The sequence below is a fragment of the Lycorma delicatula genome, chromosome 2, assembly GCF_047948215.1.
Source record: "Lycorma delicatula isolate Av1 chromosome 2, ASM4794821v1, whole genome shotgun sequence".
Classification (NCBI taxonomy): Eukaryota; Metazoa; Arthropoda; class Insecta; order Hemiptera; family Fulgoridae; genus Lycorma; species Lycorma delicatula.
Genome location: NC_134456.1, coordinates 40,936,222 through 40,963,342, shown reverse-complemented (window position 1 = coordinate 40,963,342; position 27,121 = coordinate 40,936,222). Strand labels below are relative to the sequence as shown.

General features: G+C 29.1%; 1 protein-coding gene across 1 annotated transcript in view; it reads right to left on the bottom strand.

Annotated features, from left to right (window-relative positions):
• The window catches only part of RyR (Ryanodine receptor), a 559,410-nt gene that overhangs the window by 247,707 nt on the left and 284,582 nt on the right, over nucleotides 1–27,121 (bottom strand). The window contains exons 11-24 of the mRNA XM_075355178.1: nucleotides 25,512–25,683; nucleotides 23,558–23,727; nucleotides 23,318–23,442; nucleotides 21,768–21,968; nucleotides 19,419–19,588; nucleotides 17,776–17,966; nucleotides 15,941–16,081; nucleotides 14,857–14,954; nucleotides 14,306–14,501; nucleotides 12,140–12,350; nucleotides 10,525–10,733; nucleotides 9,175–9,415; nucleotides 4,393–4,466; nucleotides 3,744–3,823 (exon numbers count right to left, since the gene is read on the bottom strand). Of these exons, the coding sequence (XP_075211293.1) occupies nucleotides 3,744–3,823; nucleotides 4,393–4,466; nucleotides 9,175–9,415; nucleotides 10,525–10,733; nucleotides 12,140–12,350; nucleotides 14,306–14,501; nucleotides 14,857–14,954; nucleotides 15,941–16,081; nucleotides 17,776–17,966; nucleotides 19,419–19,588; nucleotides 21,768–21,968; nucleotides 23,318–23,442; nucleotides 23,558–23,727; nucleotides 25,512–25,683 (2,279 nt within the window). The remainder of the gene's footprint in view (nucleotides 1–3,743; nucleotides 3,824–4,392; nucleotides 4,467–9,174; nucleotides 9,416–10,524; nucleotides 10,734–12,139; nucleotides 12,351–14,305; nucleotides 14,502–14,856; nucleotides 14,955–15,940; nucleotides 16,082–17,775; nucleotides 17,967–19,418; nucleotides 19,589–21,767; nucleotides 21,969–23,317; nucleotides 23,443–23,557; nucleotides 23,728–25,511; nucleotides 25,684–27,121) is intronic.

The following is a 27,121-nucleotide window of genomic DNA, read 5'->3' as shown; positions in this document are numbered from 1 at the left end:
TTCAGACCATTCTCAGTCTTTCTGGAGTTGGGCCTAGTAGTGGTCGGGCAAGACTTCCCCCCACCAACACCCAAGGTCAGTTAACTGGAGAAAGATTCACGAGGCTCTCCAATGGGATTTTAGGCCGGTAGATCCAGAACTCCTGACCACACTGGAGGACATCTACAAGGCGGTAGATCGCGTCATGTCGTCCATAAACAAGGCCTTGTCTTATAGCACTACGGAGGCCGCATAGCCCCTCCATAACGATCTCCCACTTCACATCTCTGAGGCAATCTTGGAAAATCGCTGGCTGAGGAGGAGATATCACCTCACCCTGTTCCCCGACAACAAGCAGGCATTTTACAGACAAACAGACAGTATGAAAGTGCTGCTGACAGAACATCACAAAGAATCTTGGAGAGATTATCTCATCTTGATACTGGATGACATCTCTCCAGGGTTCAGGTTAAACGGCTACGCAAAGGAAAGAAGCCTCGCCACCTGGTGCTGGGACAACGAGGTTTCTTGGCTTATTCCGAGTAAAGACTTTGCAGAGGTCTTCGCAGACACACTGGAGGAACAGTTCATTCCAAACCCCACTGGCCTGAACAATGACCATGCAACCAAGAGTTTTTTTCTTGTGGATTACTTCGCTCAGGTAGAGAATGCCCCTCACAACAAAATAGATCGCATTACTGAAGCAGAAGTGATCACAGCTATCAAGGGCACAAGCCTTGATAAATCTCTAGGGGTGAAAGGGATAAAGGCCCGAGGTTACCAGAACTTTCTCCCTGCTCTCATAGCGACCACCCTTTTCACATCCATCCTGTACATAGAGTATTTTCCAGAATTCTGGAAAATGGCGAAGGTGATACGCCTGCTCAAACCGGTCTATATTCCCCTGGAATTACAGGCCGATCTCCTTACTATCTACATTGTCAAAGTTGTTCAAAAGAATTTTCCTTGAGCGACTTTGGGGTCATGACTTTTCCTTGGGCAATGTTTGGGGTCAGAGGTTAAGCCTTAGCAGTTCAGGTTCAAAGAAAGCTACTCAACAACTCTTCAACTAGTTTGACTGCTGGATACCTTGTCAAAGGCTTGAACAAGAAAGCAGTGACCGCAACCATTTTCTTGGATGAGACTAAAGCCTTCGATAAAGTTTGGCATGATAGCCTACTATATAAACTCGCATACATGATGGTCCCTGGCCACTATGTCAAACTAATAAGGTCTTACCTACTGGGAAGACAGTTTGCAGTATGTGTTTTGGATCCTTATCAGCTCCAGGGCAATAACCACCGGACTTCCCCAGGGAGCAGTCCTTTCATTGATTCTGTATACCGCATATACAAACAATATACCATTGTCAGAAGGCGTCAACACTGTTTTATACACCGATGATATGGCATATAATACTACATATCCTGAAATATGGATTACGCAGTCGAGAGACTCCAATGGCAGCTAGGTTTAGTAGAGCCGTGGCTTGAAATGTGGAGAATCAGGTTCAATCAGGGAAAAGTCCTTGGCTGTGTTATTCACATGCAAGCGACACACTCCAGCCAGACAGCTGGAAATCTCAGGGGAAAAAATGCCTTTTGAGACAAAAGTTAATTATCTAGGAATGATCTGGGATAAACGGCTTACCTTAGAGGAACATGTAAAATATGTGACCCAAAGGACAAAGGCAGCCAGGGCTTCCCTATACCCAAAGCTTAATCAAGCCAACCCATTCTGCTGGCGACTAAGATACTCATATACAGACCCTTCGTCTTGCCAATTTTGACATATGCCTACCCAGCATGGGGGGCTTTGTTGTGCTCCACGTTCCAAAAAAGCTGGAGGCCATCCAAAATGTGGCGCTGCAGATGATTTTCAGAGTACCAAGATTTGTCAGAAACACCACACTTCGCTACGACACAGACATAAAAACCATGTTGTAAGTGGGCATACCACACAAGTGGTGGTATGCCCACTTTCAACATGGTTAGAGTGTTCAACATGGTAGAGTGTTCAGGAGAGTGGCCGTGTCCAAGCACAGCCATCTCAGGGACACCTGCCAAGAGGACCCTACAGCACAAAGTGTAAGGAAAAGCTCTTATGCCATGTTATATGAACCACCATGAAAAGGCAGGATGTGGGTTTGTGTATGATAAACCAGACCAAGAGCCTCTACATCAGGTGAGCCAACAGGGAACTCCTAGAAATGATTGCGGGCTTTTAGAAAAGGTCATTAAAAAGAGATGTCCACATAGTCTCATACTACACATAAAGTTGTTACAGTTCATAAATGTATGGACACATGGTTTTTCTTTTTTTTTTCTTTTTGCATGCACACGATTGGGAACATTAGTGATTTTGCCGCACTTCATAAAAATTTAATATGTAAGTAGGTTGAAACATGACAGGTTTGTCATATTGTCCTCAACAAGGTTTGTTATATCTTTCTTGCAATATGTCTTCTTTTTATGTCTGTTTCAGCTCTGTTTCACGTAAAACCAGCACAATGACAGTGCCCATGCGATCCCCCCAAACACATGTGTGTCTGGAAGCTTCCTCCAAACACTAGTGCCCCACGGAAGGTAAATTCCTGTTAGGCAAAAGGCTCTAACCCACCGGGTTGGTCTAGTGGTGAACGCGTCTTCCCAAATCGGCTGATTTGGAAGGAGAGAGTTCCAGCGTTCAAGTCCTAGTAAATCCAGTTATTTTTACACGGATTTGAATACTAGATCATGGATACCGGTGTTCTTTGGTGGTTGGGTTTCAATTAACCACACATCTCAGGAATGGTCGAACTGAGAATGTACAAGAGTACACTTCATTTACACTCATACATATCATCCTCATTCATCCTCTGAAGTATTATCTAAACGGTAGTTACCAGAGGCTAAACAGGAAAAGAAAAAAGAAAGGCAAAAAGCTCTAGCATCGAAAGAATTCAAGAGGATGAACTAAAGGGGAATATTGACAGTACAAAGCACATACACACTAAGTCTTCCCATATCAGCCGCAGTCAATTACTTCTCATTGGTCTAAAAACCAGAATGCAAGTACCAAATCAATCTATAAATAAAGTAAAACAAATAAAATCTATAACCACCACTAAACAAATAATAACCCACCTGATGAAATGGAAAGACATAGCAGCAATGGACATTTGTCCAGGTTCTGCAATTAGTAGGGAGAAAACAAACTTCCACTATCCTTGTGTTCCATTTCGTTTCATTCTCAGAGAAGGAAATACAAAAAAAGCTATATTGTGGAAAAAAATTAGATTTAGCTAGCTCACCAGACTGGTCTATTTGTTAACTCACTCACAACTAAGTAGTTTAACAGCTGATTTTCAAAGTTGAAGGTTCTGAGATTCAAATCCTAGTAAAAGTTAGTTGTTTTTGTATCATTTGAATAGTTGACAATAAATGTCGATGTATTTTGGAGGTTGTGGTTCAATTAACCACATGTCTCAGGAATGTTCAGCCTAAGTCTATATAAGACTACACCACATTTACATGTTATACATATGATCCTCATCTCATTGGGTCGTGGGAGTTTGCCTGCTGTTCACTGGTTGAACAGATTGCAACAAACACGTAAGAGAAAAAAATAATAATAAAAAACAAATAATAATTTAACTGAAGAGATTAAAAATAAAATAATCTTTGTTATACCTTAATGATATTTCCTTTCCTAATGTACCTCATACTTAATAATTAAAACCATAATATTGTTCATTTTACATGTTCATGTTTTTAATCCCTTACCTTCATGTTGTTCACCAGTAGGAGGATCCAGATTATAACCATAAACTAAAAGGGTTCGAACAGTTTCACTTGCAGTGTCTCTGGAAACAAAAACAACTCTCAATTCAGAAGAAAGTTTATAATCACAACCAAAAAATAATATAACTAAAGTGAATTGCAACTGGAAGAGTCAATAAAAGAAATTAATAGAGTAAAATGCAAAATCTTTAAAATAATTAACACAATGTATCTTGCAATCAACTTGAAGGATATGTTTCTTCTTTCTGGTAAGAACAGTTACAGCATAGCACATTTTACATTTAATATTAGTATTCTATCAGTTTCCTGAATTGTAAAGTAACAGAATTAATGTACATTCAAAAATATATTTTAAAAATAAAAAAAATGTATGTTGTATATAAAAAAAACTAAATGTTTTTTAAACAATTTTCTGTAATTACTTTTAAAAATGTCATTAGAATTAGTTGTATTTTTCTCTTCTAAGGATAAATTCATAAAAAATCAAGTCATCACAAACCTAAAAGCAATATTTTGAAATTCTAAATTAAAATGATCTGTTTGCAAATAAGCATCTCCAAATAATTGTAATATATTTAACCAAGTCTAAAGAAAATTTTCAAAAATGATAAAATCCAAAAAAAAAAATTACCTGTTGGCTTTTTTAATAGCATCATCAACTTTGCTGTAAGGAACTAAATGCGGACTTCTTAGCATATCAGGATCCTGGAAAAAATTATAAAAAAGCATAGTAAAAATGGCTTGATTTACTTATAATATTAAAAAATAAGGCTGAATTATGTTAATATTACCATTAATAATATTACCTTTTTCCACCAATTGGATTTATACTCACTGAAAGCTACATACTGAAAGAAATTTATAAAAATAAAGTCATTTCATGCATTCCTAACTAATTTTACATAAAATTTTTAAAAAGTAATATGTTTATAATGGATTGATGATATAATTATGGTATAAAAGAAAAACTGGATTAACTTATTGATTTCCTCACCCAAAACAGGTAAGTTAAGTTTTGGAAAAAATTATTTTAAGAGGAGTGCAAAATAATTTTTTGCCCTGATGTATATATATATATATATATATATATATATATATATATATGTATATAAACCCTTATGTCTATAAGAAGATATTTAGTAAAAAATTTCATAAATCTGGAGTTTTGTTTTTATAATAATTATTAAACATATATAAAAAAAATAACATATTGTTGAATAATTCTTTAAAAATTGTCATAATATTCTTTTATAGCACAATCTGTTATAAAATAGCTAAAAAATATAGAATAAAAAAGCTATATCAACTGAAAGGTTGCTTGTTATTTTAAAAAAAGTACTTTACTTAGAGTGAAATTAAACTTTTTTAAATTTTCTTTTTCAAAAAGACATTATTGCTTCTTTCAGAAGCTAAAAACACAGACATATACATATAAAGAACTTAGAATGAGATCAACACCCCAGTCTTGTGAAACAGGATTAAATAATCTATAAATATATGGGAATAAGTAAAAACATGATTAAAGAAAATATATTAAAACAATAAAACTAACTTTAAAAATATACTCAAAAATATAGCTCTTTTTAAATCTTTTTTTTTAAATTTTGACATTTGGAAGTCAGACAAATTAAAAAAAAGCAACTAGCAACTTTTGCACAAATTCCAAAATGCTGAAATTTAAGGAAGAATTGGAAGAAGTTTTTATCTTTAATACAGTTTCAAAAATGATTAATTTCTTTAACACTAGTTTATTACAAATTTTATTTTATTTTATTTTTATATTTTTTATTTTATCTTTAATTAAGATTTGAATATAAAATCATAGCTTATATGTAAAAAAAGCAGCACAAAAGTGCAAACATGAGAGGCTGGTGTTTTGGTAAAATTAAAAAAAGAAATGCAGAGTGATGTTGACACTGCTACTGATTACTGAGCATGAAAAATACAGAAACATTTGTTTATTTTTATAAAAACAAGAAAAAATATGCTATGAAGTGAAATAAAGTAACCATTGCCAAGCATGTACTAGGGTCTCTGAACTTCAAGAGATTTTATTTTTTTTTTAACTTTTTTTCTTTGGTGGAGAAATCTTTTTTTTTCTTTCTTAATAACAGACAAAGGAAAGAAGAAAGGCTACTTTATTTTCCACTTTAATTTTCAAATGAGTTTCAGAGATTTCTGTGTGTTTTTTGAGTTGGTTGATAGAACAATAAAATCAATTTTTTCTCACCAATGGTCACAGAACTGTAAAAATTCTGAGAATGCATAGCATGCATTTGGTTTAAGCTACATTGGTAAGTTCCATTAATAATAATCTGACAGAAAATGTAAAGTAAATTTTGTAAGATTTCAATTCATTTTATTGTAGATAATTAAGAGAAATGGGTTAATAATTACACAAGTTTTTTTTTTAATAATAATAAGATGCAACTGTGAAACTAAAACAAAAAGAAAAATATGGCTGTAATTTTTATGTTATGATAAAACTGTAGGAGTAGTACAAAATTGCAATAATTACAGTTACCACCCTCTGGAAAACTAAAAATACATGAACATTCATCAAAATTTATTTAATACTTCAAAGTACAGGTACAGTTAACATAAAAAAGGAGGAACAAGTACAGCAATTGTAGTTTTTTATATCTTAAAAACTTCCAATTTTTATGTTTTATAAAATAGATTGAATTCTTATGTTTTATAAAAATAGATTGAAATAATTCTATTTTTATTTTAACTCATTGAATGCCAACGTCATGGCTCCAATTCACTTGTCTGTTACCATTCGTGTCCAGTGTATCGGTTCCGATATATAAGACAGATATCTTTTATATCATCTGTCCAGAGAGCAGCACTTGTCAGATACGTTTCATGTTACTAGTGGCCTCTAGTCTGTTTTGTACTTGTCAGTCTGTTTTGTACTTTGTCTGTTTTGTACAGTCTGTTTTGTACTTGTCAGTCTGGATTGTTTTTTGCTATCATTCTGCTTCCATTGTTCCTGTTTTTACGTGATGTTTTTATTTATTTTATTAAGTAAACAAATTTTTAATCATTTTTGTGTAGTGTTTTCGTAAATACTTTTTGTAATATTTTGTGAAAATTTTTCATACTATGGATAAACATCCTGGTCCCTCAAGAGCTCACTTAACAACTGAGATCACATTACAGATGAAGAAATATAAAAAATCCTGCATGACTTAATTGACAGTGATGATGATCTGCATAATTATTCAGCTCCTTCAGAATTAGAAAGTGATGTATCAGATTCTGGTGTGGATGAATTACCAACTGTATGTCCTTGAGAACTGGATGACTGCAATGACAATCACGGCGAGACATCAGCTCCAAACATTTTATTTCAATCTACAGGTAATAATTTGTTACTATCTAATGGCAAATCTTTGAACAGTAATAATGATTGGAATGATTTAAGAAAATTTAAGAAAAATAAATTTTTCAGCTTTTCCAAGTTTTCAAGGAGGTTGTCTACTACAGACAACAGAACCAATAGATTTTTCAATCTATTTTTCTCTGATGAATTTTTAGACAAAATTATGCAAGAGAAATCTTTATGCTGAAACTGTTTCTTTGTGAAAATGTAACTCAATATTCAAGAATTACTGCATGGAAACCAGTATCCTGGGAAGAATTAAAAATATTGTTGGGTATTATTTTTCATATGGGGAATATGAATATTTTTCATATGGGGAATTAACAGACTAAGTGATTATTGGAAACAGTCACCGCTTTTCGATATACCTGTTTTTAGCAAGTCAATGAGCAGAAACCGGTTTTATTGCGATGTCTCATGTAATAATGGAAATACTGAAAACAAGTTACATAAAATTAGACTGGTCATTGACTGTTTCAATGAAACAATGAATGGCATATGTTACCCAGGCAAACAACTGTGTATCGATGAAAGCATAATGCTTTGGTGTGGTCGTCTTATTTTTAAGCAATATATTAAAAATAAGCGTTACAAATATGGAGTAAAATTATATTTGCTGTCAGAACCTACTGGAACAGTTCACAAACTTCTTGTGTATACTGGTGCAAATGATATTGATCTGGCAGGAAAAAATCATGTGCAAAAAGTTGTAATGAATTTATTAGAAGAAAAATGTAATAAAGGACATTCTCTTTATTTAGATAATTATTATAATAGTATAAGTTTGGCAGAAAATCTACTGAAATTAGGCACGTATTGTACAGGAACATTACGAATAAATAGAACTGGCCTTCCAAAAACTGTGGTCGAATCAAAACTACGCAAGGGACAAAGTAATTGCAAATATTCTACAGTTGGAATTTGTGTTAGGAAATGGCAAGATAAACGAGATGTTCTAATGATTATCTTCTGAACACAAATTCGATTTGGTCAAAGTACCTACTAAGCGAGGTAATGTTTTAAAACCAATTGCAGTAAAAGAATATAATAATTACATGGGTGGAGTGGACTTCCAAGACCAAATGATGTCGTGAAATGATGTGAACGAAAATCTTTGCGGTGGTATAAAAAGTTAGCATTGCATATATTTCAAATAATGTTATTAAATTCATTTTATCTTCATCGCAGATATACTGCTGGACAAAGTCTAAATTTTTATGATTATAGATTGACTGTTATAACAAATTTTCTTAAATTTCCTGAACGTCAAAAAGTCCTGATTCTGAAGAAACCAACAAAACATGAAATGAAGAAAATTGTAAAAAGAAATGCTAAGGGAGATGCCGATATTGTTCACAGCACGGAAAACAAATTTTAAGTACATATTACTGTCGTCAGTGTTCAAATAATCCTGCTCTATGCGCATTATATTTCAATAAATACCATGTAAATTAGAAAATAAATATTGTACATCATTTTTTTTATTATTGCTTGCAAAGTAAATTTTTATAAATGTGTGTTTGAAAATAAATGTCAATAAAATTATTCTTAAAATAATTTTGTCTTGTTTTAAATATTACTGGTACACAATTTTTTGAATAGAAAAACAAACAATAACAAAAAAATGAAGTTGAGATAAAACAAAACTAAATCACTTCACTTGTAAGCCAGTGTTACGGCTCTGCCACGACAGCCAGCATGAGCTTGAATATGACCCGGCAACTGCGACAATAATCCGATACTACAGTAGCACACAATGTGTTAACTTCTGATTTGCTTTACTGAGAAAGAAATTGTTTTTTAATAAATTAAACTTCAACTTTGAAGATTAGCACCTACAATACCATGCATAAAATGTGCACCTGATAGCCATTAATTAATGGACCAAGCATCCTGCCAAAAAAAAGATTGTTTTTATTGTTCTTTAAGATAAGTAAGAAATTTAATTATTAAAACTAATAAAAATCAATAAAATTTATTTTACTGATAAAATTAGTAAAAAATTAATTATTATTTTATGCGCACCTCATTAAGACCATATGTCCAACCCTGCTGGATACGCTCCTTGGCCCATAAATTATGTGTATTCTCAGCCAACTGATCTACTAATTCTTCCATCTTTGGATTTAAAGTAATTGCTGTCAGATCTAATGGAGCTGGTTTATAACCATTTGATTGCATGAATGGTTCATTTGGAAGACGCAGATTTTTTATTCTTGATGGTGGTTTATCAACTGATATGTAATAACCAAGAGCTAAAATTGTTCTGAAAAGGAAAAAAATAATATTTTTTTATTCAGTTGCTGACTGATAAATATGAAATGAAAACTTACATTTAATAATAGATTATTTTGCTAATAAGTAATGAGCAAAACATAAAAATATGAGCCCTTAATTCTTAATGCATTCAGTTAATAAATTAAATTTTATGACAATTTTTTTTTAATAATACTTAATAATATTTTTTGGTGGCTCGATACCAAGAGAATAAATCAGACATTTTAATTGCAAACTATCTTGCCAAAAAGAATTCTAAAAAAATGTTATCTTCTCAGTTATTAACATTTTAGAGCTATTCAGAAGTTAAAATTCCATGATTACCATATTTGTCTTCAGGTACAACTAATAACTTACTTTTATAAAATAAGTGAAGTCTAAAAAATAAGACTACACTTATTCAAAACTGTCAAGAAATCTAGCAATATCCACCAATTTCATTGCTTTGTTGTGACTGATGATTTGGATTAAGTTTATTTTTGTGATGATACCCAGTTTCACTTTTACAGTTAAGTGATTTATCCAAACAGCTAAAAATCTCACACATAAAAAACCTTCATGTCCATTTTGTAAAAGCATTGTTCAGACAGAAAATTAGGCTTAGTATAATATCCCCTATCATTGCATACTGTTAAAAATCATTGATATTGGACTAAATGTGTAACAGATGAGTGAGTGAGTGAGTGAGTGAGTGAGTGAGTGAATTTATATTCATTCTTTCCACTCTTTTTTTATTTACATTCTTTCTTTATACTTTTTTTTCTAATATTTTATTTCCCATTCTTTTATGATAAAAGTGCAAAACTGAATACTGTTGAATATGACTGACAATCTGATTGCAGTTTTTTTGTATGAAACTTCACTTTTGAAATGAATTTATTCACTTAGTAGAGACAATAAAAAAAGAAGGTGCTGTTTTATAATCAAATCATTTTATCACAGTTCATGTAAATATGCTTGTGATTGTTTTTGAACAAGAACAGTTGTTTTATTCCCACCATGGGATTACAATTTGATGCACAAAATATTTATTTTAATAATTATCAAATACTGTTAATATAAAAAAGAGTAATAATAAAAGTGGAAAACAAATATTACTTAAGTGTTTGAACAGCAAGCTGTGAGTCATAACGTTTCTCAGCAGGAGGCAACTGATCAAACTGAATGAGGCAAGGGTGAATTTTTCGAATGTCATCTCTTCTTTCACCATACATCCAACCAGCTTCTATTTTATTCATTGCCCACATCTCATGAATGTTTTCAGCTAGTTTGTCTCGAATATTTTCAACATAACTTGGCAGAGTGATCTAAAACAAAATAAAAATTGTTTATTTCTAACAATCATAAAACATCATTAAATACTAAACTGTTATTAATGGATATACATGATAAATAAGTCTGAGGACAACATTAATGTCTGCCTATTAGCATCACAATTTAATGATTGTAACCCAATGTAAAACGCAAATCACTCCTGAAAACAGCCAAAGTCATTCTCAAGAATATATCCTTGCAAAGCTCACTAAGGAAAATTAGGAGTAAAATGGTTTCTTCCTATACCTTTTTCACTGCATAGAACAAACTGTTCCATATCAGCAGGCTTACTTAATACAGGTGATGCAGGAAATAACATCAAGACCAAACCAGTCACCTTAGGGCTGGAAATATTAGTGGACAACACCATTACTCTCAGAGAAAGCAGCTGTGACATATTTTTTAATCTTTGTTTTTTTGTTGTTTTTTTTATATACCATACCATAATAAAGACGGTGACAAATAGTATAAAGCAAAATATTATAAAACACGAACATTTTTAAAAGCATTCTAAAGACTTCATCAAATCAAATTATATAAATTTAAAAATATTCTCTAATTAAAAAAATCAACATTTGTTCATTTTTAATATTAAAACTAATATCAACAATAATATTAAATCAACATCAATATTAACATTAAACAATATCAATATTAATATTAAATCAACATGCAAAATTTTATGTTTTATTTCTTATACCAATTCAATCTTAACATTTTTTTATCGAGAATTAAAACAATGTTAAAACTAATTATTACCCTTGTTTCTATTTCACGTTCATTATGTACTTTACCTAAGTTTTTTACAGTAATACCTTTGTAAGTATAACCTGCAATTTGAAGTAATAATAAATGTTCTGACACTATCTAAAACTGGAAAAAAGTTGTAATCAAATAAAAAAGTATACATTTTTGCATTTTACAGATGAAATTAATAATAATTTACATCTGTGTTCAGGACAGATTCAATAATTATGTTACCATATTGAGCCAGAAAAATATTTCAAAATGAACTTTAGTTAATATAATATAATATTAACTGTCTTTTTTTTAATTAATTTATTTTTATTTTTTTGCTGAAAGTAGAAACAAACATTTTAAGGCTAAATAAAAAAGAGCTGAACAAATTAGAAAAGAAATGTTTAAGTTTGACTGCTATCACACTTAACAAACCTACAAAATGAGTCAAGCATCACTTAATGTCCTATAAAATTAATATCACATATGCACAATAAAATTGGATATAACAACAATTTGTTGTATTAGAACAACCATCTTTTTACATGATAAAACATATATTTCTATAATTTCAAATTTTTCTCTGCCCCATTACAGAAGTTTATTATTTTCCTCATTACTTTAAAAGGGTAACATCCCAGTGATTTTTAAAAAATCTTACCTTAGTGGTATCAACTGGAGTTGGCACAAAAGCAGTGTCATCTTCAACAGGCCAAGGTCCAGCAAGAACACATTTTGGTAAGTTGCCAAAATAGAAACAAGGATCAATAGATAATACTTGCTGTGGTAGTAAGCTTTCTACTAGTGGAGAAAATTCTTCAGGTGGTACGTATTTCAGCCGACCGTGATCTCCACCCAAAAGAAATCGACAACTGAAATATTACAGAACTTTTTATACAACTTAATGATTTCATTAAAAAACACACTCACACAAGAATTAAGTAAAATATTATATGTAACAATCACAAAAGAAACAGACTAGATTTGTCAGATGTTGTTAACACTTGGTCTGTTTCTTCTAAAATGAAAATACTAGATTGGTGAGGAAGTCCAATGAGCAAGTCCTCATTTTTTAATAAGGCAAAAACACTATGATTATAAATCACAGATCAAATACACTGAAATAAATAAAAATTTCTCAGTATGAAATTTTTTAGCCACTTATCTGGACTGTAAATCTATGCAATATAATTCATGAAAGTTCTAATGTAATAGCTGAAAATCTTCATGTACATTTTGAAAAATTATAAGATACACATAAATTATAGGGTTAATGTATAATTTGAAAAAAAAAACTTTCTTCTTTATTCAGAAAACTACTAATAAAAATTTTTATTTTAGTATACTAAATAAATAACCATTCACTCTACTCCATCTGATGAATTCAAAAGTGTAATAGCAATTAATCTATCTCAATATTACAGCTTCAATAAACATCTTTGAAGCAGAAGATAAAGAACTTGGTGATTCAAAAAGTGTATATGAATTTTTAAATGGTACTTTTACGCTGAGTTTGTACAAATGGTTGTTTTGGTAAAGAATTTGTTTTATGCTAGATTTAGTTAGTAAGGTAAATATTCATTTACAGTCAACTCCCGATTATCTGCGATAATAACCGGGAAGAGAATTATGGGTATTACAAAATCATATCAGTTAATCCAAAAATAATATTTAATAAAGTAATAAGTGTTAAAATGACCTAATACTGTACTGCAGTTCAGTATTCACAAGCACACTTATATTAAGGTACAATGGTAAATAAAAAAATAAATAATAAATTACACTACACTATTAAATATAAAAAAGTTAAAAGTTATACTTGGTAAAAGTAATATTTTGAAGTTTATTCAAAATTATACTAACATATACAAATTTTTGCTATCGCTAATATTATTAGCGTATGTATTACGTAATTTATTTAAAAAATTAAACTACATTAGCTAACAAAAAAAAAAAATACATAAACATTAAACAAAAATTAATAAACTGTGTTTTACTCTTTCAAATTTTTAAAAAAAATAAGTCAATTGATGGTTGTTTTAGTGACTGAAAACACTTTTTTTAATTGAACTTCGTAGTTTGCGTAGCATAATAATATCACACGATGAACTACTGTCTTATCATACCCATACAAACAATGAACTATAGTACAGCATTATCATATTCAAAACAAGCACAGATTCAAGTAGCAAATGAATGAAGGTGTAAAACCTATTACAGAGCGATGAAAAAACGTTAAATTTTCAGCTTCTTTATATGTTTTTAAAACTCTATTGTTTTTTGGAGAGGCATCACGGTTAAGCTGATATGGGGTTAACCAATTACACGGTCCCAATAATCGGGAGTTCACTGTATTTAGTTTAAAACATTGGATGTATATAGATAATTTACTGTGTTGCGTATTGAATATAGTTAGTGTATAAGTTTTGTTAGTTGGAATTTGGAAAATATTCTATATTTTTGATATGATTGTTTCTGTGCTACCGTAAGATCATATTTGAACAAGAAATTTATTTTAGATTTTTAGCAGTAACTAAAATTGCATAAATAATCATAAAGTATGAAAATAATGATAAAGTTTTGGACAATGATTAAATAACCAAGTCTTTTAGTTAAGTCTAAATTTAATTGTGTTTTTTTTTTTAATTATTAAGTTTTTACGCTTACATTAAGTTTTATGATTTTCAAAATGTTTTTTGATGTATAGTTTTTACTATTTTTTTCTGTACTATAATTTAAAACAATCAACTAGAACAGAATACATAAAAAATTATAAAAATCCAAATATGTGATGTATACATATTACCTTAACTTGATGTATTATTACCTTAACTTAGAAGAGCAGCTAAGGACTGGGAAAAACATGCCATCAAGATTAAAATCTCGAAAACATCCTCTAATTGGTGAACCATTAAAAGAAAATGATATAATAGGTACTGTGAGATCCAATGACACACCAATTACATCACCTTTTCTTATAAATGGTTCTGAAGCATGTGGAAGTACAACAGTTTTACGGCCACCTTAAACAAATAAAATAAATTATTAATTTATAACCTAAAAGCTTTTTGAAAACAGATGGATCAGAAAATGTTCAGTTTATCTCAAAATTTTCTCAGCTAATTATAAGACTTAATTATAAAAAATAAGTATGCACATCTTAATAGTGCAACACTGAATTTAAGTTTATATTTATAGCATAATATAAATTGTAAAGTACTTTAAACATTTTTGAACACTAACAGATAAATCTATACTAACGGTTGTCTGCTAATGTAAGCAAATTTATTACTGCCCACATATCACACTGTATAATTTTAACATTTAATTTCATAATAAAAATTACTTTAATGTAAAAAAAGTAAGATAAAATTTTACCAGTCCATAAATTTGCTCCATCAAATCCAAAAGAATATAAATCATCACCAGCACCATTTCCACCCCACTTTTCTCCACCACCAGGATAAGGAACATACCTAAAAACAATTACATATGTTGCATTTTTAATTAGTCTTACAATAGTTATATTAGATCTATTGTTTTTTTTAAGTGGCAATTATCTGTTATGGTCACTGACCACTAACAGATGGTACCACCGAAGAGTAGAAATACATCCAATGTTCTTAACTTTCAGAGATTTACAGAAATTTGACTTTGGCTTTTAGTATTATTTCCTTACTTCTCATCACAAGACTTTTGGAAAACTTGATGCAGCAGCACTACTCAACATTCATCATTACATTCAAAGTGATAATATGATTAAAGCATAGTTTTACACAAGTACAATAATAACTGACTTTATTGACAAGACAAGAAAACAATTCATGTAATAAGTGTAATATTGTATCTAACCCTACCGCATGACTTCAGCTGCTAACCAAGAAAAATATAAGGTTGGATAAATATAATTGGTTAATATAAGGTTGGTTAAATATAAGGTTGGATAATATAAGAAAAATTGATGATCTTGTAATTCAACCAAAATTATAATTTACTACTCTAATAACACTAAATGTGAACTGTTACTAAACATTCACATAGCTCAAAACATTTGCTGATGCTATTCATTAGGTTTAAATTTCATTATCACTAGGTGATGACCATATGTAAAATGACTAAAAGGAAAAAATCTGGCTAGTATTTAGTCAGAATATCATTTTTTTTTTTTTCATAAATATACTTCATAATTGCATTTTCTCAAACTGTACAAATATTTTTGCAACCAAAGACTAATGTATCCTCACTCACCTTAATGTAATTGACTTAATCACATCTGCTGTAATGTAAAGCAAAAAAAGGACATGATAAAATTCTAAAGCCAATAATTTAAGAATTTTATTTTAAATGTGAATATAAAATTTATTAAGCATAAAATTAATTTGAGATCGGAAAGCAATAAAGAGATTTGTTTGAAAATTATGACAGTCATAGAAAATTGAACTATTAGGTCTGTGTTGCTTACCCTGATGTGTTAGCCCATCCAATTCTTAAATGTGGTGTCATATGGGTTGTTTGTTCAATGTGGTCCATTGTAACCTCAAAGTACCATTTTTGATAAACTGCAGAACCAGCTACTCTGCCAACGAAAATATTTGGACGAACACTAACAAAAAAAAAAAAAAACAATACCACCAAAAACATGACAAAACAAATTTGATATAACCAAAATTGAAATACATTTCTAAAATTTTTCCAAATGGAAAAAATGTTATAGATACTTTTTGCCCATATTTTTATCTCATTTTATAAATGCACAATCATGTAATAGGTATAACAGTTATTTCTAACAACAGGAGTAACATACAATAGCTATTGAAACACAATAAATAGTAAAGAACATTTTAAATAACACAAATATGTAGCTAATCTATATATGAAAATATTTAAATTCTCAATTGAACCATCTTTTACCTTATTTACCAAAAGCATGATTTTTTTTAACTAAACAACTGCAGAAAATGTAAACCATTTTGTGCATAATGTACATACATGCAAGCTTATATGTTGTATGTTTATCAGAAACATACAAATTTACTAATTTACACTTAAATTAAAAATGTTAACTTATCCATGTATTTATTTACATTTATGATTGTGCAAACTTTGTTAAAAAGAATAATCATTTTACTTAAAAAAAATACTATCCATTTGTATCATACTATAGAACAGAAATATTTTTGTGTAATTTAACGCAATATTTCTTATGAGAAAGAACTTGTCATATTTCTATTGCAATTTTTAATAAATTACCAAACCATTTAAAATATTCTCCATCAATTTATTTAAACTTAAACAATCTTTTTTTATAAAAACAGAATAATTTTTTTTTGGCCTGTTGAATAACTGTAAGTAAAAAATAAAACACTGAAACTTGTGCATCTCCATTCAAACATAAATGTATTTTTAAATAATGATAATTTTTAAGTTTATATTTAAACAAACTGAATTTTCTTCATCATTTTTAACATGTACATAAATAATAACAATAACAATAATAATTTAAATTAATGTCTTCTGATTTGTGACTTATTTTGCAGTTATTCTATTCATTTAATATCTTCACATACTTTAATAATATTTCATATTTTTATATTTGAAATAATTTAATACAGAATTTTAAGAGTCCATTTTTTATTTGTGATGTTACTTTTACCACACCAAGGTTTATTTATGTACTAACAGACAAAATATCAAAAGATTAAGTTAAAACAAGATCTTGCCCTGCTTGGTCAATTATAAAAGATGGATAAAAGAGATATCAAAAGCAGAATTATATAAGTAAAATTTTATACAGAAAAGGAATTTGCTGATATCAAAATATTCAAAAGAGATCCTTTAAAATACTACTATTGAATGAAAAGGATTTTTAAAATAAATTTGTAGCAGGATCTAACAAAAAGAACAAAGAGATTGTGGACAATATATTAAATTATCCAAGGCTAGTGAATTTGATTTAAAAAGAAATTGTATAAATGATAAAAGAAGGCAAATAAATATAAGAATATATGGAATGAATACAAGACGTTACTATAGATTAAATTAATCTCTGACAGGATTCTGGCTCAGCAGTTCAATCCAAAATAGATTGCTGATGCATTAATAAAATAAGGTTGATAAACAAAATGACAGTTACTGTACAAGTGCAAGGGATCAAATTTGGCTCTTGATATAGCCAAATATATCCCTCCATTTTTGTTTTTAGATAATACGTAAATTCTGATTCTGAGAAAAATTGTAATTTGATATTATATAGGACTATTCATGTGTTAAAAAAATTTTAATTTACATATTGCTTACCTGGCTACATGATCAACAAGTTGTGTCTGAAGAAGAAGATTTTTGCCTGGTAGAAGAAAATCACAAATGTTATTTTGTGAGCTGCGAACAGCTACTCCATTACCAACACATAATGAACAAAGTACATCCAGTACTTTAGGGTCTCGTCCATGTTTTTCTAATAATGAAATAATAACTTTAATATGTTCATCCTGTAAAAAAGAAGCAGTTATCAGTAATGTACAAACAGTTTTTCATACCTCAATACTTTACATCTTATTCAGTCATTAAGCTAAACATAAGTATTTTATAATATTTTACTTCTCTATAGTAAAAGAAAAAGTGATGATGAAAAAAATATACATAAGACATGTGCTCACTGCTTCTATGAATAAATTATGAATATAAATAACAAACTATTATTATTTATACTGAAAAATAAACTAGTTAATACATTCTTTTTTTCAAAACTATTAACTATTTATATTATCAAAAATGTTAATATACCACTTATAAAAATCAAATATTGGAAAGTTATTAAGATACTTTGCTTCTTTTATTGAAGTTGTAAGACATAATTTTAACATTAAAACCACCAGTGATGAAGATTTAGCCTTGTGAAACAGTAATATATTCAATAACCAATGTTTTCAATCTTAAGTAAAAAATGACTAAGGTATAAAAACCACATATACTTGCAGTGAAAAATGCAGATATATGTAAATTTTAAATATGATATATTATGTGTATAAAATTTGAACACGTATATAGAAAATTTTAAAAACAAATAAGTCAGTTTATATTTTCTACAAGGCAATGCATCAAGTTGGAAGAAACAGAATATAATAATAATGCTCATATTGTGATAACGGAACTTGCATGTGATATGTCGGCTAACATAAGCTGATTTTAGATAGATTTCATAAGAAAGCTACATATTGTAATGAGTATCATGATTTGACTTCCAGAAAATTTTGACTTATCTTTGCATTTCACATCCTCCAGATCCCAAAACAACCATCAGCTAAAAGTTTATATATACATTTATATATATATATATTTCACTTTCTTGCGGACACGATAACTGCTGTAAATTGGCACCAATCACTTTAAAATTGTTCCTTAAAAATAACTTGTTCCAATATCTCAGTCAAGTTTGTTAACGGCCAAAATCAGATCATGGTGTGGATATGGGGGAGCTTTTTCAAAAAAACAAAATATTGCTGTAACTTTCTTATTAAGTAAGATATCAAATTCGTTTAAAGTTCCTACTATTCTTTAGATAAGGACCTTAAAACTTATCTAAGTAAATTTTATTTATATCACCAACCACTGGCCCAGGGGTTGAAAAAATGGAATTTTGAAGACAAAAACACATACCTCCCTTAATTGGCACAGTATCAAATCGGAAAATAGATATAAATAGATAGAAAAGAAATCTTTTCTATCTCTTACTTAGCACTGGTGAAATCTACCTCCACCTTCCGGCATGCCAAAAGGGATTTTGTTATTTTATTTGTAGATTCATTTCATGAAACCAATAAAATAAACTAATTAATTCAATGTCTATGATAAATAGCAGTATATATTTTTATCCACTCATATTTCAACTAGTTAGCAAAATATTATGAAGTAAAATAATAGTAATACTAAGATATACTGACCCTCATCATGTTTAAAGCTTCAGGGGAATCAATAAGAACACAGTGTAACACATCTAACATTCCAGTACCTTCACTTGATGCTTGAGAACCAAGTCGACTGAATAACCAGTTCAATCTGTTAGAGTTAGCAAATTGGGCACAGTTTGTATGATTACCTTTAATAATTGCAGCTGAAATAAAATTAAACAAAAATTGTTAAATTCTTGTGACTAATTAGTAAATACTGTTAGTTAATAACACATTAGTTAATGTATATAAATTATTGCATATTCACAGAGTTTGTAAAAACTTTAAAATTACTGGACTATATGTAAAGCTAGTTAAAAATATTACTAGTAAAACTTTTCAGAACAGTATCAGAAAATATACAATTAATTACAAAGTAAAAAATAGATATTGGTATTAATAATTTGAAGTATAAGTACATGAAGCAGAAGTAAAATAGACACTTGAAGATGTTAAATAAAAAAAGAACCACAAAATAGCAATTCAAAAGATGTTAATGAAAATTATTTGAGCTTATATTTATATTAATGTGAAATGCTGATGATGAAAATTAATTTTTTTAAATTAATATTATTTATACTTTTGTCAGTTGTTATTGTATAAAATAGATGTGCTTAGTGAGCATTACTAAAACTTTGCAGAAAATATTATTTAGTGTGTTTTATTGTTATTTTTAGTGTTATAAAAAAAAGAAAAATTACTTAATTGTAGTCAACTAGTTTTTAATTAGGCTATATAACTTACTGATCAGCTCATTGCTATAGATCAGCTTCAAGCTGTTCCTAGCAACAGGAAACAACATATATTAACACTAATCTACAGGGTAATAGAAAGCAAGGACCTCTAATGTTTTAAGCAGACACTAGGAAAACAACATGATGTAAACTAATTAGAGGCAATGTTATCGAGTGAAAGTGAAATTGACATTATGGTTTCATATACAGACAATCCATTTGGCAGACAATACCAGTTATTACACATAAATAGTGGTGAACAAAACCAATTACAGTATGCAAATAATCAATAATAAACAGCAGCTTCAACTATTTTCATAAGACACTGATGGCTATAAAAGAATCATTCAAGTGATACAGGAGCACAACCTTATAGGACATACTTTTACAAGGTGTAATGAGAGAGCATTTTGGGTAATGCTAAAAAATCTGCACTGCTCAATATCAATAAAAATGATAAAGGAAGACATTGAAAATCAAGAGCTAGGGTTCAGAGTGTTGTCAATGTCTGCCACTGACTAACAAAAGAACTGTTACCTAATTTTTTGTAAACAAAAAACCAAAAGATAACAACAAAGAGATATTCAGACTGAAATACATTGCCATCTGTACTGTTAGGTTTGAAATGTCCAAATGATCTCCTGGGATAGTGCAATATACATGTTGTCAGCAGTATGGACATACTAGGAAAACTGAATGCGGCCATACCGCTGTGTAAAAGGCGCAGGTGGCCACAGTACTGCTGATTACCAAAAGATTGACAAAAGCACTTTGACTCCATGTGTGTTATAACATCTGGATCACCTGCTAAGTACAAAGGGTTATAAAGATTCTCCAAAGAAAGGAGAAACTGAGAATGAATCAGACACTGAAAATTAATCCTAGCTTAATTTTAAAATCCTAGATTAATCCTAGATCTTTATTTAGCATTTAATCCTAGATTAATAGTTCATGAGAAGATTGAACATCTGAGCTCAAAATATACATCTAATAAGAACAGTCTTGCTGTAAATTTGTTAGGCAATAGAGAGGATGTCACAAAACTTAAAAAGCACCACTTGCTGGACCTGAGTATCTCGACTAGGATAGTATCATGTTAAATATGATGATCATATGTTTAATGATAAGATGATTGTGTTTATTTGATTTGTTATCTCATTTATCAATTGTCTCAGTGTTTTTAACATTTTTAGTTATTTCCTTCTTTGATTATTATAATTCCAGTTATTTATGGTATTTTCCACTTACATTATTTTAACTTATTTACCTATTGTTGAATTGTTCACATTTACAACTTATTTGTATTGTTTGAGAAATATACTGGATGCTCCTTCTTCATATAATCATTTAAAAATACACAAAGGAGGAACCGATTGTAGATAAAGAGTAGTGCAAAATAAAACAATTTTAAATCATTTAATTTTATTTTAAATAAATTATTGAAAAAAATATTTTAGGTGGTTTGAAGTTCACTGACATCTTGTAAAACCATTGCATAAATAATGTTTAGTATGTTCACATTGTCCTGCATTTTTCATGTTTTATTAAATAAAGAAATTAATTATACTAAAAAAAAAAAAATACTTACTGTTAATTAAATAAAACTTACCCAGCAGCTGATAAAGATATCCAGAAATAATATCCCAGCTCTGGCCTGATTCATCACCAGCTAAGCTGACAAGGAATCCCTGTGATGTAATCACATTAATTTTATCAATTGCTTCAAGAATCAAATTTAAGATGCCTTCTTCTTGAAATAAATCCTGTCTGTTTCGTAAAGCTCGCAAACGATTTTGTTTTTCTTCATGTTCTGTGAAAAATTAAAATACATTTACAAAAGATTGATATTAAATGGATTGAAAATAATAATATAAACCATTATAATAACCACTGCAAAAACAAATGAATTACATTCAAAATTAATAAGTTTTTAAATTTGTTTTAGAAGGGTTTTGTAACATTTTATTATGTCTATGCACAAATATTTCAATTAATTACACAATCAGTGTTCATTGTGAATTACACACCCCAGAAAATGAATTGGCTTTTTTCTTTATAGTTTTACACCGTAATTATCAATAATTAGAAAATTAAAGTACAAATATTTTTTAAATATAAATGAGGCTAATTCCTTTTGTACAATACTCCATACTATTGTTTTATGTAGTAGAATTACATATGTTCACTTAAAATATTTATATGTATTAACTTTTCATGTAAAGTGGGACTCTCTTTGTGTGTGTATGTGTGTGTGTATATGTATATATATATATATATGTGTGTGTGTGTGTGTGTGTTTGTGTGTGTGTGGTATGAGGGGAAAGGAATTGTTCACTACGTGTTGCTGCCACCTTGTCAAACAATTGATTCTTACTGTCAACAGTGTTGAAAAGATTATACCAAGCAATCAAGATAAAGTGACCAGAGCAGATCAACAGTAAAACCATTGTTCTCCATCACAACACCAAACCCTACACATCTTTGGTGACCCATCAAAAATTGAGAGAGCTTGGCTGAAAAATATTAATGGACCCACCACATAATCCTGGATCTTGTGCTGTCAAGACTACCATTTGTTTTGGTTTCTGCAGAATTTTCTTAACAGTTTAAAGTTGGCTTTAAAAGAGGTCTGTAGTTATTTCATCACGGTTTTTGTCCAGAAAAACACAGACATTTTATAGTGACAGGTTTATGACTTTATCCCAAAAACTTATGGGTTGACTTAAAAGGTTGATCACCTTTTGTGATCAACCACAAAAGTTGGTTGATCAAAATAGCACACATTTGGTTTAATAAACATCATTTGAAATACAAAACCTCTGTTTTACTTTCTCTTCAAAACATGAAGAAACATTTTCACCAACCCTACATAATAATCTAATAACTTAAATTTTATTTTAATTTAGATTTTTGTCTGCACATTCAGATGTCAAAAAGCTGATACACTTTATTCCAAGTAATAATTTTATGAATATGCTTCTGAATACTACAACTATTATCACCCAATTTTTCTCTTATAATAAAAATAGAATTATTAATTTTCAGCAGCATATAGTTAAATAATGCAGTCATTATAAAATTATGTTCATCCAAAAACTATGTTGTTCATTAAGCAATAAAATAAACACCCTGCAAGATGAAAGAAAATAAAAAACTTACCCATATCATCAGCAGGTTGAGCAAAATAATTAATTAAGTCTTCAAGACACATAACCATTTCATTTAAATTAACTGTGGCACAGAAAAGTGAATGTCTTCTATTCATTTGTAGTGTTTCTAAACCCCTATAAAAATGAGATAATTGCATTATTATCAATAATAAAAATTGTCCAAATCATTATAATATATAAACAGCTTAAAAAATTTCTTATATTTCATTGATTAAAATAATCAATATACCTGATAAATTTTGTGAAGAGAGATGAACATTTTCGAATGACTCGGGCAGTGCGTGACTCTTCTTCTTGACTGCGTGAAAAGTCTAAGCCATCGTCCATCTTTCCTTCTTCATGGAGGACAGCCTGTTTCTCTTCCACCTTTCCAACACCTTTCTTTTTTGTTTCATAGGACTGAAAACAGAATAGGCAGTAGTTATTTTAACTTTAATAATTAAAATATCAGTAACTAAAAAAATAATATATAAATAATTTTATTCATATATTAAAGACATAAAAAAAACTTAAACAAACTGAATGAGGACACTAATATAAACTAAGAAAACAATGTGAACACCTAAATTCAATAAAATTAAACTACTAAACTGCTCAACTATATGAATAATTAATTGCATGAAAAGCAGAAATTAAACTTTCAGTAATGTCTGACAGTTCAGATTGTTTACTTCACTAAACAGAAATGTACACTATTGTAGTAGCAAAGTTTGTTTAATCTCAATTTACATACAACATTCAACTAGTCAACTAATAAAGTTTCTTAGATAGCCATGAAATGAACTTCAGAAATTTTATCTTCTCCTGCAAAGTAAAAAGAGGATAATATAATTTTATCTCCCACTATTTAGAGGTGATTTTTACTTACCTTTGCTGTAATAACAATATTGATTTTCTTAGAAAAAGGTATTGATTTTTCTTAGAATAAAATTTGTAGTATAACCCTGTTCTTTATCATTCTATAGAATCTTGTGTTATTATTTTAGAACTAATAAACATGAATTGTTTACAATAAATTTTCAAAAGTATTTTGGAAAAATTCTCTTCATGCTTTTAGTACACATTATTCATGCCATACCGGTAAGAAACTTTTTGTTTTTTAAACTATTATTTTTTTGTTTAGTGGACTTTTTCAAGTTGAGTGATTTTATTTCTCCTTGACGACTAGGCTGTCCGAATGATAAATATTATATTTTAAAATGACTCAAAAGGATATTTATTTGACATCCATTTAAATAGTTGTATTTAATTAAATTAAAACCTTATAGAATAAGATTTCAGACCATAACAAAGTTGTAAACTGAATCCTTACAACCTGCTGGTTTTATGAGTCTTGGTATATCTCAGAGTAGCATCTTGTAAACTGAAGGAGTGTGAGGAAAGGTCCAATGGTCAGGACCTTGATCAGTAAATCACTTCTGTAGATGCAGAAGTTAAAACACTGGTGTAATTCAGTACATGCTGTTGCCAGTTTTTAGTAATTAATGATTATAGCAATTGATGCCAGTTAAAAAAAAGATATTCAAAAAGGATACTATGAGTTAGGCTATTCCCTGAAGATCTTAAAAAAGTAGTGTAACATCTAGCAGCAGTTGTAGCTTTTCCAAAAATAATAATTTTTTTAATAGTATGTCTGAAATGAAAGTAATTAGTTTGAAGGTACAGAAAATTGACTCTGATATTGGAGGGATGGGTAGCACTGGTAGACTGAATCACATAAAAATTCTTTTGTGGTTAAAGATTGTTTTGTAAAGATTATAAAAATAATCAATTAGCTATTCAGTGTAAAATATTTTACTGTAACTGGATTTAAAATAATTAACTGACAATGTTTTTTTCTCCAGCAAACATAACATTTTTGTTTCAAAAGAAAAATTTTATATCCTTCCTATTATGAATCAATTAATTCTCAACTTAAAATGTTGATTTTTTTTTTAGATTGTTCTTTTTCAATTCAGGATCTGTGAAATCTGTAATTTGTCTCCCACTTGAGATATAATAATGTTTCAAAGAAAAATACAAAAATATTCTTAGAAGAGAGCTATTATTATAAAAAGAGATCTTCACAATCTGCTATTTAATAAAAAAATAGATACAAAAACAAAAATAAAATTATTCAGATTACTCAGTTACACTGAATTCTATATAAAAGATTGAAACAAATAATATATTTATTTAAATACCTTATAAGTTAGCCAAAGACCAGTTTCTGAATGTTGAACAAGAACTGTACTGTCACCATATTTGATAATAGGAGCACCAATAACTTCAAGATCTTTGTCTTCAAGAACAATTTTTTGGTCATCCTTTTCCTGCCTCAGACAAAATGCTGTTAAAGCTGTTGTTGCTTCATCTCTGTAAATAAACAGTACTAACATAGTAATTAAAATTATTAATAAAAAATATCTTTTCAGGAATGATGATAGAGTGCCTGAAAGTTCATATTTTTTCATGCAGTTATTTTATTCACTATTTTATGATATAAGTTTTTGCAATGACAAATCAAACAAAATTTTATAATAGATCCTTTTTCTTTAAAAAGCTTAAAAATGTTTTGAAGTAAGTTATCATTCCAACTATTTTTAGTGATTGGTGCTTCTGTTTTCACACTGGCACGAGTTGGTGTTATTGCAGGCAATTTTTTAAATTAGACAAATTTTAAATGTATATCAGGAAATAAGTAGAATTTGATTTAATTTGCATCTTCATTTAGTAAAAAATTTATGTGCTTTTGACACGTTTATTTATTTCATAATTGTCGAATTTGTAGAGATGTGGTCCTTTTTTTATATATGTATCTAGGATGTGGTAATGTTGATGCTTTTGTGATTTGTGTCTATATGGTGGTTTACAAATATAGATTCTATATTGCTATGAAGGGCTTTTCAGTATGTATTCTATGTTTATTTAAAACTGCATCTTGTTTTACCAACGCAGACTAGTTACAGTCAAAATAGTTTAATTTATATGTTTCAGGAGAAATGCCCTTGTTTGGTGATAATGCTCTGTATAGAATAATTCATTTTGTTTTTTATCTTAAAATCTAAACTGTGTCCAAATTTTTTTTTAATCTTTAAGCTATTTTTCTGAGTCTATTTATGTATTAAGGTGATGTATTTCTTACTTTGTTTATTTTTTTAGGAGTGTGTCAACACACTTATTGATACATGAATTTTTATACATGTATATTTTAAAACTTACAAATGAAATTAATTATTCTAAATTTTTGTTTTTCATAACTGATGAAAGTAAACTCAGTAGCTATTTCTCTAATTTGAAAGATGAAGATTGATAAGAGTAAGGAAGAGCAATTTCCGAATTATAAGTAATTATGATTAATAATATTAGGTGCATCTCTGTATGTCATTTGCATAGTTTAATAAGCAATAACAAACACAATTTTTTTTATTCAGATATGTAAGAGTTTCTGTCAGGGAAATCTTCTTGTATAATGTGTTAAAAAATTACAATTGTATATTAACAAATCTATAAATATTTTCAATAAAGTTTAAATTTTAAAACAGAAGAAAATTTAATTTATTTTATTACCTCCTTAAAATAAATTAAAAATTTACTTTTTATTTATTATTTTATTAGATTATAGCAAAAATAATATTACTTTTCAGGAATAATCTGCCTCAACAGAGATGTACTCATACATGACAGCTTAATGCAGTTTTAATGCAATAAATTTGTACTTTAATTAATTGTAACCAACCTCTAATGTCATTTTACATTAGACCTTAGTGTGAAATCAATATACGTTCAACTCTATTTTATTTAAACTCCACTT